General features: G+C 44.7%; 2 protein-coding genes across 8 annotated transcripts in view; one reads left to right on the top strand and one right to left on the bottom strand.

Annotated features, from left to right (window-relative positions):
- The window catches only part of LOC147250277 (uncharacterized), a 10,361-nt gene extending 9,238 nt beyond the window's left edge, over positions 1-1,123 (top strand). For 2 of the 4 annotated variants that reach the window (XM_086224808.1, XM_086224810.1), the window contains one exon: positions 1-1,123. This exon is cut by the window's left edge and continues 724 nt beyond it. The gene's annotated coding sequence lies outside the window, so the exon portion shown is untranslated. The other 2 variants (XM_086224806.1, XM_086224807.1) reach the window with 2 other exon arrangements.
- prkaa2 (protein kinase, AMP-activated, alpha 2 catalytic subunit) lies at positions 946-14,385 on the bottom strand. 4 transcript variants are annotated; one of them, XM_086224811.1, is made up of 10 exons: positions 14,002-14,385; positions 12,478-12,619; positions 9,666-9,759; positions 8,867-9,011; positions 7,175-7,262; positions 6,382-6,606; positions 6,132-6,294; positions 5,448-5,786; positions 5,240-5,366; positions 946-3,704 (listed from the first exon to the last, which is right to left on the bottom strand). In XM_086224811.1, exons 1-10 carry the CDS (start codon positions 14,222-14,224, stop codon positions 3,454-3,456), a joined length of 1,797 nt encoding a protein of 598 aa, XP_086080937.1. In that variant the 5' UTR covers positions 14,225-14,385; the 3' UTR covers positions 946-3,453. The 4 variants fall into 4 exon arrangements, with proteins under 4 accessions (XP_086080937.1, XP_086080938.1, XP_086080939.1 ...); XM_086224812.1 differs by having other exon boundaries at positions 13,938-14,135; XM_086224813.1 differs by lacking the exon at positions 14,002-14,385 and adding an exon at positions 13,562-13,864.
- Positions 14,386-15,000: the final 615 nt, after the last annotated feature.

The following is a 15,000-nucleotide window of genomic DNA, read 5'->3' as shown; positions in this document are numbered from 1 at the left end:
CCTCTACACTTTCTCACAGGCTGATGTTAAGTATTAGTATAATTGTGCAGTACTGTGTAAGTATTACAGAAACAGGAAGCGATGTCGTCATGGACCCTGAGGTCATGTAAAAATAGTGTTGTCAACATTTACGGGTGCATTTTCTCTGACGGAAATACAGGAATAATCTTCTGTGTATGGAGGGTCACAAGTGCCGTGGAAATCATTATAAAGCATTCCATTTACTAACGACCAGCTAATCACTCAACAAAAAAAATCAGGCATCGATTAACATGTTGACAAATACATTTAGTAAAGTGAAAATAGAATAAGTCACATTTAAGGAATGGGCAATAAAAGTGACGTGACTTAAAAACACATAAAATAGTAAATAAGACTCACTGACATTTTAATTACACTAAAGAATTAATAAATCATGGAATTGCTACAATTAAAAAAGCAGTTTTAAAGGGTGATAATTAACTGGATGAGCAATTTGAACTCGGTATACAGTTTTTCATTACTTGGTATGCTTCGTTACTATGGATTCAGTAAATGGGAACAGGAGTTTCTCTTTAATTGCAATCTTTATTCTAAATTCAACGTGTGAATCCAGCCATTTAGTAAAACTGCACTTTTACAAACTACCACATTCTATTAGGTACTTACGAATTCTTTAATGAATTTTTAAGTAATGTACTTATTGACTGTTTTTATGTTGTTTTTGGTAAATATTTAATATGGAATATTTATTGGTAGGTAAATGTTTCATATTAATATATTTCTTTAAAAAAAAATTGCCTGGTAAATGTGAAATAACAAGTTACTCTGGTTGCCTAGTTTTTTCTGCCTGCATGATTAATTACTGAAATGCTTTAGTTCGATGTTTGCTGACACTTGTGGTCCTCCATTTCTGTAATGTGTGTAAAATATCTAAATTGACAGACAAAAAAACCCCATTTTTCTTTTATATGTTTGTTTATTGTTTTTCAATAAATACTTATTAAAGTGCAAATCATAACAGCAACATCATGCAGTGCATAAGAAGATAATTCCAAACCCCAATCAGACGGAAGGAACAGGAGACAAGGGTTAGGATTAGAACACACACACACACACACACACGCACACACACACGCACACGCACACACACACACACACACACACGCTGGGGTACTTCAAGGTTACACTGATCATAATTACCCTGCCACAGACAGAGAACACAGCTTTGGTACAACATGTAGAGTCTGTAGTTGTGAGGTCCTCTGGCATGTGTGTCCCAGCTTAGAGTTTACATGACTAACATGCCACAGGTGGTTGCATACAGTTGTAATGTACAGTACTGCGTTTGACAGTAAATACTGGTTATGGATGCCATCCAGGACACACACTTCAGGGTCAGTGTTCAAGCTCGAGCATCGTAACCACGCTGATGAAGGACGAGTCGTCTGAGACAGAGCAGCCGAGGGTTGTGTGGTGGAGAGGGCTGACACAGACATGGAGCAGTGTTTACAAAGGTGTGTGTAGTTGCACAAGCCTCGCAGCAGGGGGGGTAGTTTCTCCCAAACATCTGAGCATATTTAGTATGGAGGTGGAGGACCTAACAACTGAGCACATGGCGGAATGCCTAGCTGGTTCTTTACGGGCCGCCAGTCATTTGTGGATGAACAATGTAATCTGCAGTGAGAACCTCGTAATCCTGCTGAAGTCTACGGTGAACTGGGAAAGGGACCGGGACGCCTTGGTAAGTTGTTTCACTGTCTGACGTCCTCTTGCATCCTCCAGTGGGGAGAGTAGGAAGGCAACAGTGCATCCAAACACCACAAAAAGATCAAAGACATCAGAGCAGCACTGCCCTCTGACACGTCAACACACAGCACTTAGACAGGTAATACAGTGTGCTACTCAGCAAAGATGACAATTACAGTAAGGGTTGTGTACACACACACACACACACACACACACTCACTCTCCACATCCATATGCACAATAACGGTGTTGCATTGTTTAAGGCAACTGGAGGAAGTTTTCTGTGGCTTCTTCTGTCCTGCAGCAGATAAACACCATCTCACATGATCAGTCACATGATCTTCCTCCCTCATCACAACCAGATCATGGATTCAGAGGGGAGGGCGGAGTCACTGTGGCACTGATCTGTTCTGGGCTATACATTTTTTTTTTTTTTTTTAAAAGGTCAGCCTTTGTTTTAAACGTACTTCTATTCATTTCTAACTTCTGGCACTGTCGTAGCCTACTTTGCTAGTCTGAGTTACATGTAATTTTACTGCATTTGAACTCTGTCCTTCATGTCCTTCTTGTGTGGAGCTGAAACGTTGGTAGCAGCTCACATTTTGTGACATAAAAATAAAGATCTTGCTCTCTACTTCACAGCTTTGTGATTGAATGGTAACGTAGGTAAAGAGCCAGGCAAGTGTTCAGCAGGTCTCCTGTCAGGGTGAGGCAGGCCGCCACGGCGAGGCTGCTGCTCTTTTTAAGTATATTCTGATACACACGTCTGGGCGCCGTGTGTATCAGAAGTGGTTCATCTTGGTTAAGGACATCAATGAGGTGTAAAAAGGCATTTGTGTGTATCTGTGTTGCATATTTGTGCCTGGATGAGTACATCGATAACCACGTGGGTGCAAACTGCAGTGATATGTAGTACTGGGTCGTATGCATAGTATTAATAAACACATCAGGATAGTCCTGGAAATAATGGGTTGATTTAGCAGAGCTCATGTGAGAAGGTGTGTATCCGTGCTGTCTCTAAATGCAGCTCAGAGTCGCTATGGTCGCCCGACTGTTCCGCCGTCTCTCTCGCTTCATTAATCATCAGCAAACTATTCAAATCAGAAGAACACTTAATTTGATGCAGTCTGTAAATAATGCACCTAGAGTGCCGAAAAAGAAAAAAACAATCTCAAAAATAAATATGGATCTGGTATCTAAATAATAATCTTTGTTATATAAAGTTGTTTGGTTTCACATCTTCAGCTATGTGATATGACTGTAATATAAATACAATATACATGGACAACAAAACCTGTCTCTTTACAAACCATAGAAAAGCTGAACTTAAAGTTTACGTGTGCTTTCACAGCCTCAGATTTCATGTGTGTGTCCCTTAAGATGCTACGCTGTCCTCAGATCAGCGCCTCCGCTGACTGTGATGACATCTGAGCAGATGCAGATAAACTGAAGCTATTAGTGGAGGAGTGACAGTGACCTTTGCTGACTCCTGCACTCGCTCATGCTCACACCAGTTACAGTCCTGGGACCAGTGTGACTGGACATGAAGACTCGGAACCAAAGACTGAACTGAAATAAGGGGGAGAAGCGACTGATCCAGCTTCCTCTTTCTGTCTCTGTCAACGAAGTCCAACACTATGCGGACAGAGACAGAAAGAGGGACACCTACACCTCCTACATCCCAGACCCCGCCCCCTAGCATCCAGCTTCCAGCGAGGTGGGGTCTCAGCGTGCCAGTGTGGTGATCAGACTAGCACACATTTCAAAGAAGTCCATGGTGTGTGACCCCTGGCGTGGGGTAAGGAGTGGCGAGCTACCAGACAGGGATCCTGGGAGGGAGGAGCTGAGCTGAGGGAGATCCACGGCTGGGCTTGCTGAGTCGATGCTCAGCCTGGGCCGGTGGAGACCGGCTGTAGAACCCGATCTCTGAGGAGTGGACGAACCGGATTTAAAGCCCACTGCCTCAATGATGTCATCTGGGAGAAGACCACAGGAATATCAGTGTTGTCAGGTTCAGTTTCAGTTTCATTCACACAAAACAAAACCAGCTTGGAATTGATCATCTGGTACCAAGTACACCTTTGAAAGAGAGGCACTTTCTGAATGACATGATTGGACTCTACAAATACTACTTACACCACATTATACCACGATATTATGCTGTATATTCTAACTAGAAACACTGTCTGTCTAGTATACCATCTGTCCATATTCGTTTTGATCATATTTACTTAATGCTCGACAATACTGACACAAGAGACAACAAACCAGTCTGGGTCGGTCCCAGAAGAGACGTGAGCTGAATGTACTTAGCTGGGGGCTGATGGGCTGGATGTGGTACAACACGCAGTCACCGATGAAGTAATTGTGCTGGTGACTTCTCTAGTTGTTTTCTGAACACCGCTGCTCCCTCGGAGGAGAACGGAAACGGGCCTCGGTTTGCCAAACTGGGCTTCAGTGCCTCTGTGTGTTTACTGGTTTATCAGTAGGGAAGTGTGTTGGCAAAGTCCTCACGATAAGTATCACGATACCTGGGTCATGATACCGTAGTATCACAATGTCCTAGTATGTTGTTATACTCAACAGGAACAGGTGCAGGTTCCTGCTAGCTAGGTAAGTTCACATGTTGGCTGTGTTCCCTCGCAGTGAGACACGGTGTTCATAATTCATTCTCTTTGTCCAACTCCTTATTTTCATTCCTCCCAAACATTTGGAAGCCAAAAAGCTTCCAAACTCCCAATTTACAGTTTCCAGGTTTTAATTCTCTCCGCCATGTTGGCTCCTGACTGGCTACTTCCTTGACCGCCCCACTCACTACTGCAGGAAATTCCGCGCTATGTAGTTGCTGTTCTGTGACACTGACTGGAGAAGAGGTGCAGGGGTCATACTTACAAATGGTCGAAAACATGATTCATTATTATTTGAGAAAAATCAATATTAAGGGCTGGAATATTGCTGTTTTTCCCAACCCCTATTTACTGTATTAGAGTATGACTTGGGTTGTGGGGGGCCTCCACCACGCCCTCCAGATCAAGCCTCGTATGTCTTTTCAACCGATCGCATCGGCGCACACACAGGATGTTTAAACCCTGGTAGACCAGCCTGTTACCGGTTTGACAGCTTTCACCGGCCCCACGTTCTGTGTTGATAGTGGACCTCTGACTGCTAAATATATGAGGGTCTGAGATTGGAACCAACAGAAGCAAGCTGCAATTCCCGTGGTCACCACAGGTCTGTGTTCCCTTCAAGGTCCATCGGGTCTACCGAGCTGATAAACACCCATGTCTACTGACCGAATGATGTGTGAAAAGGGCTTAAGACAGAGATGGCAAGACTGACCGTGCAACTGAAAAAAATCCTCACAATAAAACAGGTGGTCTGAACAGGCTGAAATGAAAAGATCTGTTCTTGTTCCAACTCAATCCGATTCAGTGCAAAAAGATTTCAGGGGCACTGAAAGATGAGTAATGCAATATTGACGGTGCAAACAGAGAAGCATGGAACCACCAACCATCGATGCTCTTGAAGTCGAGGAGGTAGGATCTGTTGTCCACCTGGTAGAGCTGCAGACTCATTTTCACCAAGTTGCCCGTCACGGGATTCTTCCTCCGCACCCTCAGGTGATACGGGTTCACCACCTACGACCCAGTAAAGACTGAGCTTGTGTGTGTGTTCCAGTCATACACACAGACCTGTGTGTGCAAGACAAGACTTCTTACCTTCCAGTCAAAGCCCAGTTGCTTCATGGCCCTGTACACTTCAGCCATGATGTCATAGGGTCTGCTCTGGCTCCTGATCCCCAGGTGCCACTTGGCTTTCTTCACGGCCAGGGGTTTTGGTCGGGTGGTGTTGAGAGCATCCAGAGGACAGCGAGCCTTGGGGCTGTCAGCCATGAGTGGAGGCATCCTCTCTGGGTGGGGTTTGACCCCCGGGGGCAGGGGCATGCCGTCCTCTATGAAGGAGCCTTGAGGAGGACTGGAGGCTAAGTAGAACTCACTAGCCTGGGTCATGATGCGCCGGTTATCTATGATGAGGTGGTAGGCTACAGCCAGCTGATCCTGGAGACAGGAGACAGGATGAGAAGATTGAGACCTGATTCAACTCAGCAGCTGAAGACGCGCAAATTCACCTTGATTACAAGCAGCAGCACCTTTAGTCGCGCATCTGCCAAATCTTTCTCAGCGATCACCTTCATCTTCACCCGAGTAACTTATTTCATTACATCCTGTTTTTCAGATGACAGTGAAGCTGATCTTAAGTGTTTCTGTAAGCCTGATTCAGTCTCTTTGAAACAAACTGCATTATTATCAACTTTTTAATTAGCTGTTATGGTATTAAAGTTTCATTTAAAATTCAAAAATCTAATTTGAATAATCTACTCTACGCTTCAGAACGACCTGTACCTGAGGATCTCCGCTGTACAGACTGGAAACAACCTCAGACTCTGTGCATTCAAACTTCTCACACACTTCTCTGACAGCCTCCTCATCCAGGACCGTAGCATCGTATGAGGGGTCCTCAGGGAACAAGTAGCCTGGCAGATCCTGCTTAAACCATTCGTGTTCCCTGGAAAAAAAAAAAAACAAAAACAACGATATACGTAAAATCTTCCTGGAAAATTGTAAGGAAGTTTCTCTCACTTCATTTGCCTACCTGATGTCTTTGATGGTGGCTCTCTTCAGAGGGTCCACCTGCAGCATGAGCATCAGCAGCGAGGCCACAGAGCGGGTCAGGTACTCTGGGATGTAAAACACTCCCCCTCTGATCTTCTTAAACAGCGTGGGGACGTGCTCATCATCAAACGGAAGGGTGCCGCACAGCAGAGCGTACAGGATCACCCCACAGCTCCAGATATCCACCTCTGGACCTGCGTACAGCCTGACAGACCCAGGAGACGGTGGCTGGTACAGCTGAAGCACTCAAACTGATCATGAACTGGTGTTATCACACCAGCCATTCTTTTATGGTCACAACGGTTGCGTGGCAGCCAGCGTAGCTGCTTGGTGGTGGCAAGTTAGTTAGAAAGTATAAATCAGACCGAGGAAACTTGATGTGTTAGTCATTGAGTTTGGCCCTGAGTTCACCGCTCAGCAGGAACGAGACAACAACCATTTTCAGATCAGTCATAAAACTAAGAACTTGAAGCAATTGTGAAATGTTTGACATACCAATTTGGCCTTAAGCTGCCACTGGTACCACAAAATTTTCAGCCAAAAATACTAGAACTGTTTTCAGAGTTCTGCAGCCTATAGTCATGTGATCTCTGAATGAGTCCAATAAGCTACTGTTACTTAACCCATCAGTTTAAAAACTGCACCGAGTCTTGGAACATGATAGAACAGCAGGCAAGAGTCATTTCTACAGCTCCAAAATTCTGAAATGACATTCTGTAACAACCAGTAACACACACACACACACACACACACACACACACACACGCACGCACCTTCCTGAAATGACCTCTGGAGCAGCATAGTTGGGTGAACCACAGCTCGTCCTCAGGAACTCCCCATCTGACATCATGTTTGACAGCCCTGTTGTCCAACGACAAGACAAACAATCATTCACAAAATTGTGTCCTCACCTGGACGGTGAATCAAGTTTGAATCATACTTGTGCGTCAAGCTGATCCGGCTCTTAGGTCACAGCACCTACGCCACAGCTGAGCATTTGTTCCACAAAGATCAACAAACTGTTTTATAATCAATTCAGACTCAATGGCTATAAAATTTATACCCACAAGAACATACAAGTTATAAACTTGTGATTCTCCATGCTGCTATTCCATCCTCTGTGTAACAACTGTTACATGGCAAGATTGACAATAAAGTTCACTTTGACTTCTTCTGCGGTGGCTACGCCTCAATCACACCACTGCAGCTCTACGCTAGTGTGTCTTCGTGTAATTCCAAGAGTGGTGGCTGCTATACAGCACTTAGCTTTGGGAGGTTGAGATACGAACGACTGAACTCAAGTTTCACTGACTGAAATAAATATGACGCCGAAAAAGAGCTCAGAGCAGAGGGAGAAATGTTGTGGAGACCAAAGAGCAGAAGGCGTTGAGGGGATATGATGTCATGAAGAGGACCAGCCGTAGCTGTTGCTGTCTGCATTCCTGCAACACTTCCAGGGAGGTGAATGTCTGGTTTACTGTACACGCTCATAACTGCCAGTTTGATGCAGAAGTATAAACCAGGCTTTACTACACATATCAATATATTATCTGTATTAAAACACGTACAAAAACTGCTTATGTAATCTGCCCTTTCATACATACTGAAAAACGCATATAAACCTTGCAAATATAAACAAGTACTGTAGACACCAAAAGTGTTTCTTCATCTAACTGATCAAAATAAAATGCCGATATTTGTGTATCATCAGTTGTTTGGAAGTACAAAGGTGAGACTGAAGCCAGCTCCCAGCAGAGTTGTACACCCTCGACTGCTGATATCTTTATCCTGCTTCACCCGCCGAGACTCAAAGCTCTAAACACAAAGCTCATCTAATTGGATGAGCCTCACTCTGCCCGCCAGAGCCTCAGACCAGCGCTTCATCGCCAGACGCTCCACAGTGTGCTGCTGACCTTAACACTCGCTCTAACTGCTCACTGCTACACTCAGCCCAAACGCTTCTCCTGCTGTATCTCTCACCCCCACCAACACCAATTCCTTCCCTATCAGATGACACTGGGCCTCCAGGCTTCCTGCCAGGCTTGATATGAGACCTGCCCGTTGCTAGGGGACCCTTCTCCACCCTTCACACCCTGCAGCGCACAAAGGCCTTCTGTCTGTTTACATATATTTCTCCCTTCATGGTCGTATTGCATCTCAAACAATCAGCCTGTATCATAATGGTAAAATAGAGGATAGTTTATTCAGCGAGGAACTTATTTTCCCATTACTAAGGAGGGTAACAGTTACCACTGCACGCTTTTCCACAAGTGTATGATTATATTGTTTCTCAGAACAACTCCCTGTCTCTTGGCCCTTATGAAACTGTCCAATAACTTGGTTAAATGAGCTCGGCTTCCTTCTCATTAGCCCCTCCGGACATATTCCATGATGTTTTCCTCCTCTGCTTCTTCCTAGCCAATCTTTCTGTCCCCGTGTCTAGCGGCTCTTATTAGAAATCCTACCAAAGTCAGCAATCTTGGCGTTTTTGCTGGCGTCCAGCAGGACGTTCTCAGGTTTGAGGTCTCTGTGGACCACCATGTGTCTGTGGCAGTAGTCCACAGCTGAGATAATCTGCTGGAAAAGACGCCGCGCCTCCGTGTCTTCCACCTAAAAGACAAAACAGGAGAGGACATGACGGTGTTTGTCTGATCTGAATGTGTGTAGCTCAGTCAGGAACTCATGTAAGAAGAGGGTGGAACGTTACGGGCCGTATGTTTTGAATCATGTTTGGGTTTGGTAACAAGGTCGCTCAGGGCAATGCTCACACTGATTGCGTGTGCTTTTTAAGATTAAAACGACTTATCAACAATAAACCACCTTTTCAGTCTGCAGCAGTAGATAGGAATAACAAGAGTGTTAGGTTCTCTAAGGAAGGGATGCTGGATCGTATGAGCACATCATCGTATCTACGGATATTGACCTTTTTTTAATATGTTGTATTTTAGCGATTATATTTTGATGTATCATATTAAATTCGGACGTCAAGAACAGACCGCCAGTGGTGAGCTGACCTGTGTTTATTTCATCAACACCTAGCAGCATCTTCTCTCAGTTCACAATGTTTGCTTTAGCTCATTTCTCTTGGCTTTTTTTTCAAAGGAAGTCAGAAGTACTGGCCTGACAGCAAAAAAAGATGCATCACCACATTCAAGGGCCATTACCAAGTTAATCATTACCAACTTAAGCTACTAGTTATTGTTAGCATGAACCTCATCAACCGGCCCAGCGAGCGACTCTTAGCAGTTAGTCGGCAGGTCTTACCCGTCCATGTTTGCAGATGTAGTCAAACAGCTCACCTCCAGACACGTACTCCATAACCATAAAGAAATCTGTGGGTGTACTTATCACCTGGTACCTAAGGCACAGACACACATTTGTATCAGCATCATGTGGAATAACACTTTTCGAGGTTCACACACATTTTTGACGACTTCATGCCCCTGGGTAACATTTTCACGTCCATTATTCCCCTGAAACATCTATTCAGGCGAAAAATAAACCCAGACACGACCTAAACACGGCGCTAATTCGGCATGATGAGGAGAGCGGCTGCAAACCAACCAACCATCTGAAGATGCTGGTTAGTCAACAACAAGAAAGAGTCGAGCTTCCTAACTAGAGGTGCGTCACTGCTCTGTCCCCGACACTCATGAGTAAAATAACAATAACAATAACTAGCTTGGCTAACATAAGCAATCACATAGGCCTTAGCATGTCTTTTCCTAGTTAGTGGTTACTCATTACTAGCTATTTGTTATTAATAGGTAGGTAAGCTCTTTCAATGGGGTTTTATTTTTTTGAAGTTGAATCTTGTATTTCATCAGGCCAACGAAGGTGAGAGTTGGTCAGACAGGTTGACCGGAAAGGGAGAGGAGTGACAGGTGACCGGGTAATGAGGTAATGAGTTAAAATGCAGTGGAAGGAGACAATCAGTATGTTGACAGGCACGGCTAAGTCGAGCTGCGGTTCTAACTCAATTAGGCCATGTAACTGGACTCCTGTTCTTGTCCCAGCATACAAGGGCTGGGGAAGAATTGAATTATTGTCAGAATTCGCTACAGTAGGCGGCGATACGCCACGTTCAGCTGGTTGCTGTTGGACCTGTCCCCAGATCCCCATGCATGGGGGGAGATTTTAACCCTCCAATGTTGAATGCCTACAATATCTGTGTAATACATGTGTAACCAGTACTGTTTAACATTGGGACTTGACACAATCGATCATTTTGATGTATATCAGTAAGTGAAAAGGAGACTGTGAAGGGACAAACTTAAATTTAGGTACGTACTCTGATGCTGATACACACGTGTGAATGACGTGATGTGTGTTTACAGTATGTTGCTGGAGCCGCTGGGGCAGCTTGCCATGTAAACCGTGAAGTAATTTTCCTTTAACTAAGTACATCAATGTAATACAATTACATACACGTGAGTGAGCCCAGTGGATAGTCTGCTGCGATCGCACTGAAGTGATGGGAATGATGCTTCTATGGTATCATTAAAATAAGTCAAATTTATGATTTTTATTGGGCGACGGCAGTGCTCGATTTGTTTGGACATTTAATTTGTGGTTGTTTATCTAGGTGGTAATTACAATTTGACATTTTATTAAGTGGTTGGTCATTAACCATGCGCTCGGAGAGGACAGGGACTGCAGCCAGTGTGCGCTAGTCAGCTTAGCTATCCCCACTAGCAGAAGCTCACGTCTATGACATCATCTGAGGTTCAACCACTACAGAGCCAGAGGTCAACCTCAATGTGACTCATCCATGTAAAGACTGAAACAAGACTTTTCTTGCTAGTGTGACATCAGTCTGGCCTCTCTAACGGCCAGCAGTGATCGTTGACATGCTACATCTGCTTTCAGCTTCAGTTCCCTGCTCAGTCAGCACTCCAAATCCCTGTCCATAGGCAGGGACACCTAATTTGTACCCACACTGCTGAACCGCTTCAAATCTACCGCTAGCTCAGGTGTCTCTGAAGTGATTAAATATACCAGCTGGGCTGCACCAACACCAGGACGAGTACCTATCAGCTCGGCCTGCGCTGCCTGACTCAACAGGACATCGTGACGTCAGCACTCCTCAGCTGAAGGTGGCACCAGCAAGCGGGGATCGCTCTGCTTCTTCACTCATGCATGTGCGATACAGCAACGGGTAGTCACTCAGTCAGTCAGTCAGCCCTGGACATGTTCGCCGGGCCACTCCCTCAGGTCCCAGCCAAAAATATCAACAATAGGCTTTTATCTGATCTGTAAACCCAATTATCTACAGTACATGAACATGCACAGCATAAAAACACTGCAGCAAACCAGGGGGAAGGTGAGGCCAAGCTGTGATATATTAGTGCTGCTCAGTGTGTGCATTGCTTTACGAAAGGTCAGGTGGATGCAGATGCAGAACCAATCTCATGAACGGCTGCACTTCATCTACCTCATAACTGTCATAGGAGACATAAACACTCGCTGGTTTCCAGGAAAATGTAAACATAGAGCTTTTATTCGAATCAACTGCATCAGTTGTTGCTCTGCTGTGTGTCCACGCCTGACGCTGTCTATAAAGCTTTGTACATGCGTGAATAAGGACTGTGCCTGTGTTTGATATGTATGTGTCAGAGTGTTCCCTGCTACTCCAGCACATGAACTGAGAGCTCACATATCTGCCATAGCTTTCAGAGTGACAGTGGACTAAACCCTAACCCCAGCCTAAAAATAACACAGAGATTGTTCAGAGAAACACAGAGACACGGTCTGACAAGAAGAGAGAGGCCAGAAGGAGGGAGCTGGAAAGAAGGCAAGGTCAAGAGGTGTCAAGACACAACTTCTATCTTTAAAGGAGATGTGCATTAACCAGAATGTTTTTCCTTTTCTACTCTAAAGCCTGTGTGTGTGTGTGTGTGTGTGTTATTAGAAAGTGTGTGTGTTCTATCTCTTGGAAGCCGTGCGTGGCCCAACTGTAGTAAACAAACAGGAACAAGCCAAGCACTGACCAACAGTCCCTTATTTAGCAGAGCTCAGATATCAACTCATGGCGACTCTTTAATCTGACAGAAGGACGCCTTCCTTCACCACTTACAGCTTGATGATGTGAGGGTGTCTGAACAGTTTGAGATTCTGGATTTCTCGTTTGATTTTCCCGACGACATCGAGGCTGCGGATCTTCTGTCTGTTCAGGATCTTTACCGCCACTTTATGGCCTGTCAACTGGTGCTCGCCAACTAATGACAAAAGAAGCAGATATGAAGCAGATGCAGCGCGGTGGAATACAGACAGTAGGGCTGGGCGACACGGACCAAATCAAGTATCTTTATACTGTACACCAAAGACCTCCAAATTGTGTTATTGATGATCTTTCACTAAATAACAACACAATAACTTTCATAACACACCGCAAGTACTTTAGCCATAACAGCTATGTTGGTAAAGGCAGGTAATAGAACAGCTACAAAAGATGGTTAATTTATAAAATTCTTTGTGTCTGTTCAGGATCTTTAATGCTTTCTTTAATGCGGCACGGGATCAGGAGTGATTTGGAGACCTGTTGCAGCAGGTTTGGATTAACTGTGAGCAAAAGGTGTTAAATTTACATTTGAACCCTCCAGACACTTCTTTCTGGTTCTTATGGTGCAAGTAACAAATTGTTATTATAGCTGTAAGACTCTGACAACCAGACCTCATGAACATAACCATCGGTCACAAAACATGAATACAACATGCAACTGTTATAACCAACAATAAGAGATAATCAACAATGAAGTCACCGATATCATTAGCAACATGTGGTGTTAAATTTATTATATAATTTAAAAAAAAACCCTAAGTTTGTTCTTCATGCTGGAATACATTAAGTCATTTCCCTCCGACAAACCGGTGATGCAGCCACGAGTTTAGACGCATTTACCCCCTGGTGAGTTTAGTCACAGCCCTGAAACTGCGCGAACGCGGGGGTGAGATTGGCGCTGAAACACACAAGGTCACGCAGAGTGGGTCAAAAAAACGAGCTAGAAAAAGAGAAATAGCATCTTCATTAAGATTTCACGCCAGGTTTACCCCACATTTTAGCAGGCATCTAATTAGCTTCCTCTTGCTAGCAAGAGGATGAGATACCAGACCAGCAACCGCGTAAATATAAAAGCTTTTCAGTACACAATTAAGCTCACACGGCGGGTGACTGGCAAGCTGCGGGCTTCATTGACGGCAAATCGGGGGAAAGAAAACTAGCACCGTCTTCTATCATACGTGGTTAGAAATGCGCGTATTCAGCTTCTGTCGCCCAGGTAATGACACCTGCCATCGCTGATAACAGCAGATGAAAGAATTTGACTTTCAAGCGGCCGGATTCTCCGAGCATATTTACGTAATAATATCGTCTGCTGCTTACGTTATAGCACACGGCTACGCAAACTGCTCACTGACAACCGGCGAGTTCAATACCGTTGAAGGGGTGTGGGGGGGGGGGGGGTACGGCAACTACTTCATATTACTCCAACCTAAACGTCACAGACGGCTCGGCATGACATACAAACATGACTTAACTCTTCACTTTCCCGAATGTTCCCACTCCGAGCGTGTCGCCGAGGATATAATGGCCGATCTTTACCCTGCCTTCGTGTTTCTGTTGTTGCCGCTCTGCCATCTTCTCCGTTACCGACGGCTGGGCTCGCTCGGTGCGGTGGGTGTGCTGCCTGCCTGCCTGTGGGGCGCACGGAGGGGCGGGGCGTTTCTCCCAACCCGGGAAGGGGGAGAACTGTAAGGTTCACGGTGAACGCTACTGCAGGCAGGCAGTCAGAGAGCTTATCTGACGCCCAGGTGTCTTCTGCCATGAGGCAGCATTCCCTTGGTGACCGGTGGAGAGCCCGCACCAAGCTGTCCCTCACACGTCCATGGAAGAGTACACGGTGTCAAAAACAAACGACTTTCTCTTTAAAAAAACAGCCGATGTCCATCTACTCTGTAAACCAGAGCTGGTGAGCCAAATAACTGCTCTGGATGGATGGACGCGTTTCAGACGTGGTATTGTGAGTTTCCCTCATTCAACCACTAGATGGCGATAGAACTTTACGTTGTTAAAATTCAATGTTTCATCTCGAATTAAAAGAGAAAAAAAACAACAACAACAACAATTTGGGGGAGTGGAGGGTGAATGGGTTCTCCTTGAAAAGAGAAGCGATGTTAAATCCCTTTAGTAATATAGATGTGGTTCACTCGCCACATCGTTATCGTGTGTGTGTGTGTGGGGGGGGGGGGGTAGCGGCAAAGCTTCAAACTTATCAGCAAACAGGTTTGTGTTGTTCAAATGTCTTCCGTCTCATACGTCACTCATGCGAAAACGAACTCCTGCACGTCGTGTCACTCCACCGCCTGATCAAATTAGGAATAAAAAATAGCGAATTTTTCAGAGATTTTATCTTTAAACATCATTTTTTTACCTCACGAGAAAGGAAAAAACTGTTTACAGTACAGTTTTTGAGATAAGATTAGGCCTGTATTTTTCAAATATTATAAATAAGAGTGTCATTCTTTATGTATCGCATCTGAATGCAGCACGATATTTCATAGTGTTTGAAGTGGTCAGTCAGTGAAAACTGAATTATAATCT

This window comes from Aulostomus chinensis, chromosome 14 (genome assembly GCF_037954235.1).
Source record: "Aulostomus chinensis isolate RoL2024-O1b breed Wild chromosome 14, RoL_Achi_v1.0, whole genome shotgun sequence".
Taxonomy (NCBI): Eukaryota; Metazoa; Chordata; class Actinopteri; order Syngnathiformes; family Aulostomidae; genus Aulostomus; species Aulostomus chinensis.
Note: the sequence above shows the minus strand (reverse complement) of the source record. Positions and strands in the feature narration are given on the sequence as shown.

Excerpts from the sequence above, each read along its gene's own strand:
- prkaa2 (XM_086224811.1), bottom strand. The coding sequence starts at position 14,224 with ATGGCAGAAGACACCTGGGCGTCAGATAAGCTCTCTGACTGCCTGCCT. Across the intron at positions 6,295-6,381 it reads GCCACCATCAAAGACATCAG|GGAACACGAATGGTTTAAGC; the intron begins GTAGGCAAATGA and ends TTTTTTTTCCAG. Across the intron at positions 3,705-5,239 it reads CGACTTCAAGAGCATCGATG|ATGACATCATTGAGGCAGTG; the intron begins GTTGGTGGTTCC and ends GTCTTCTCCCAG.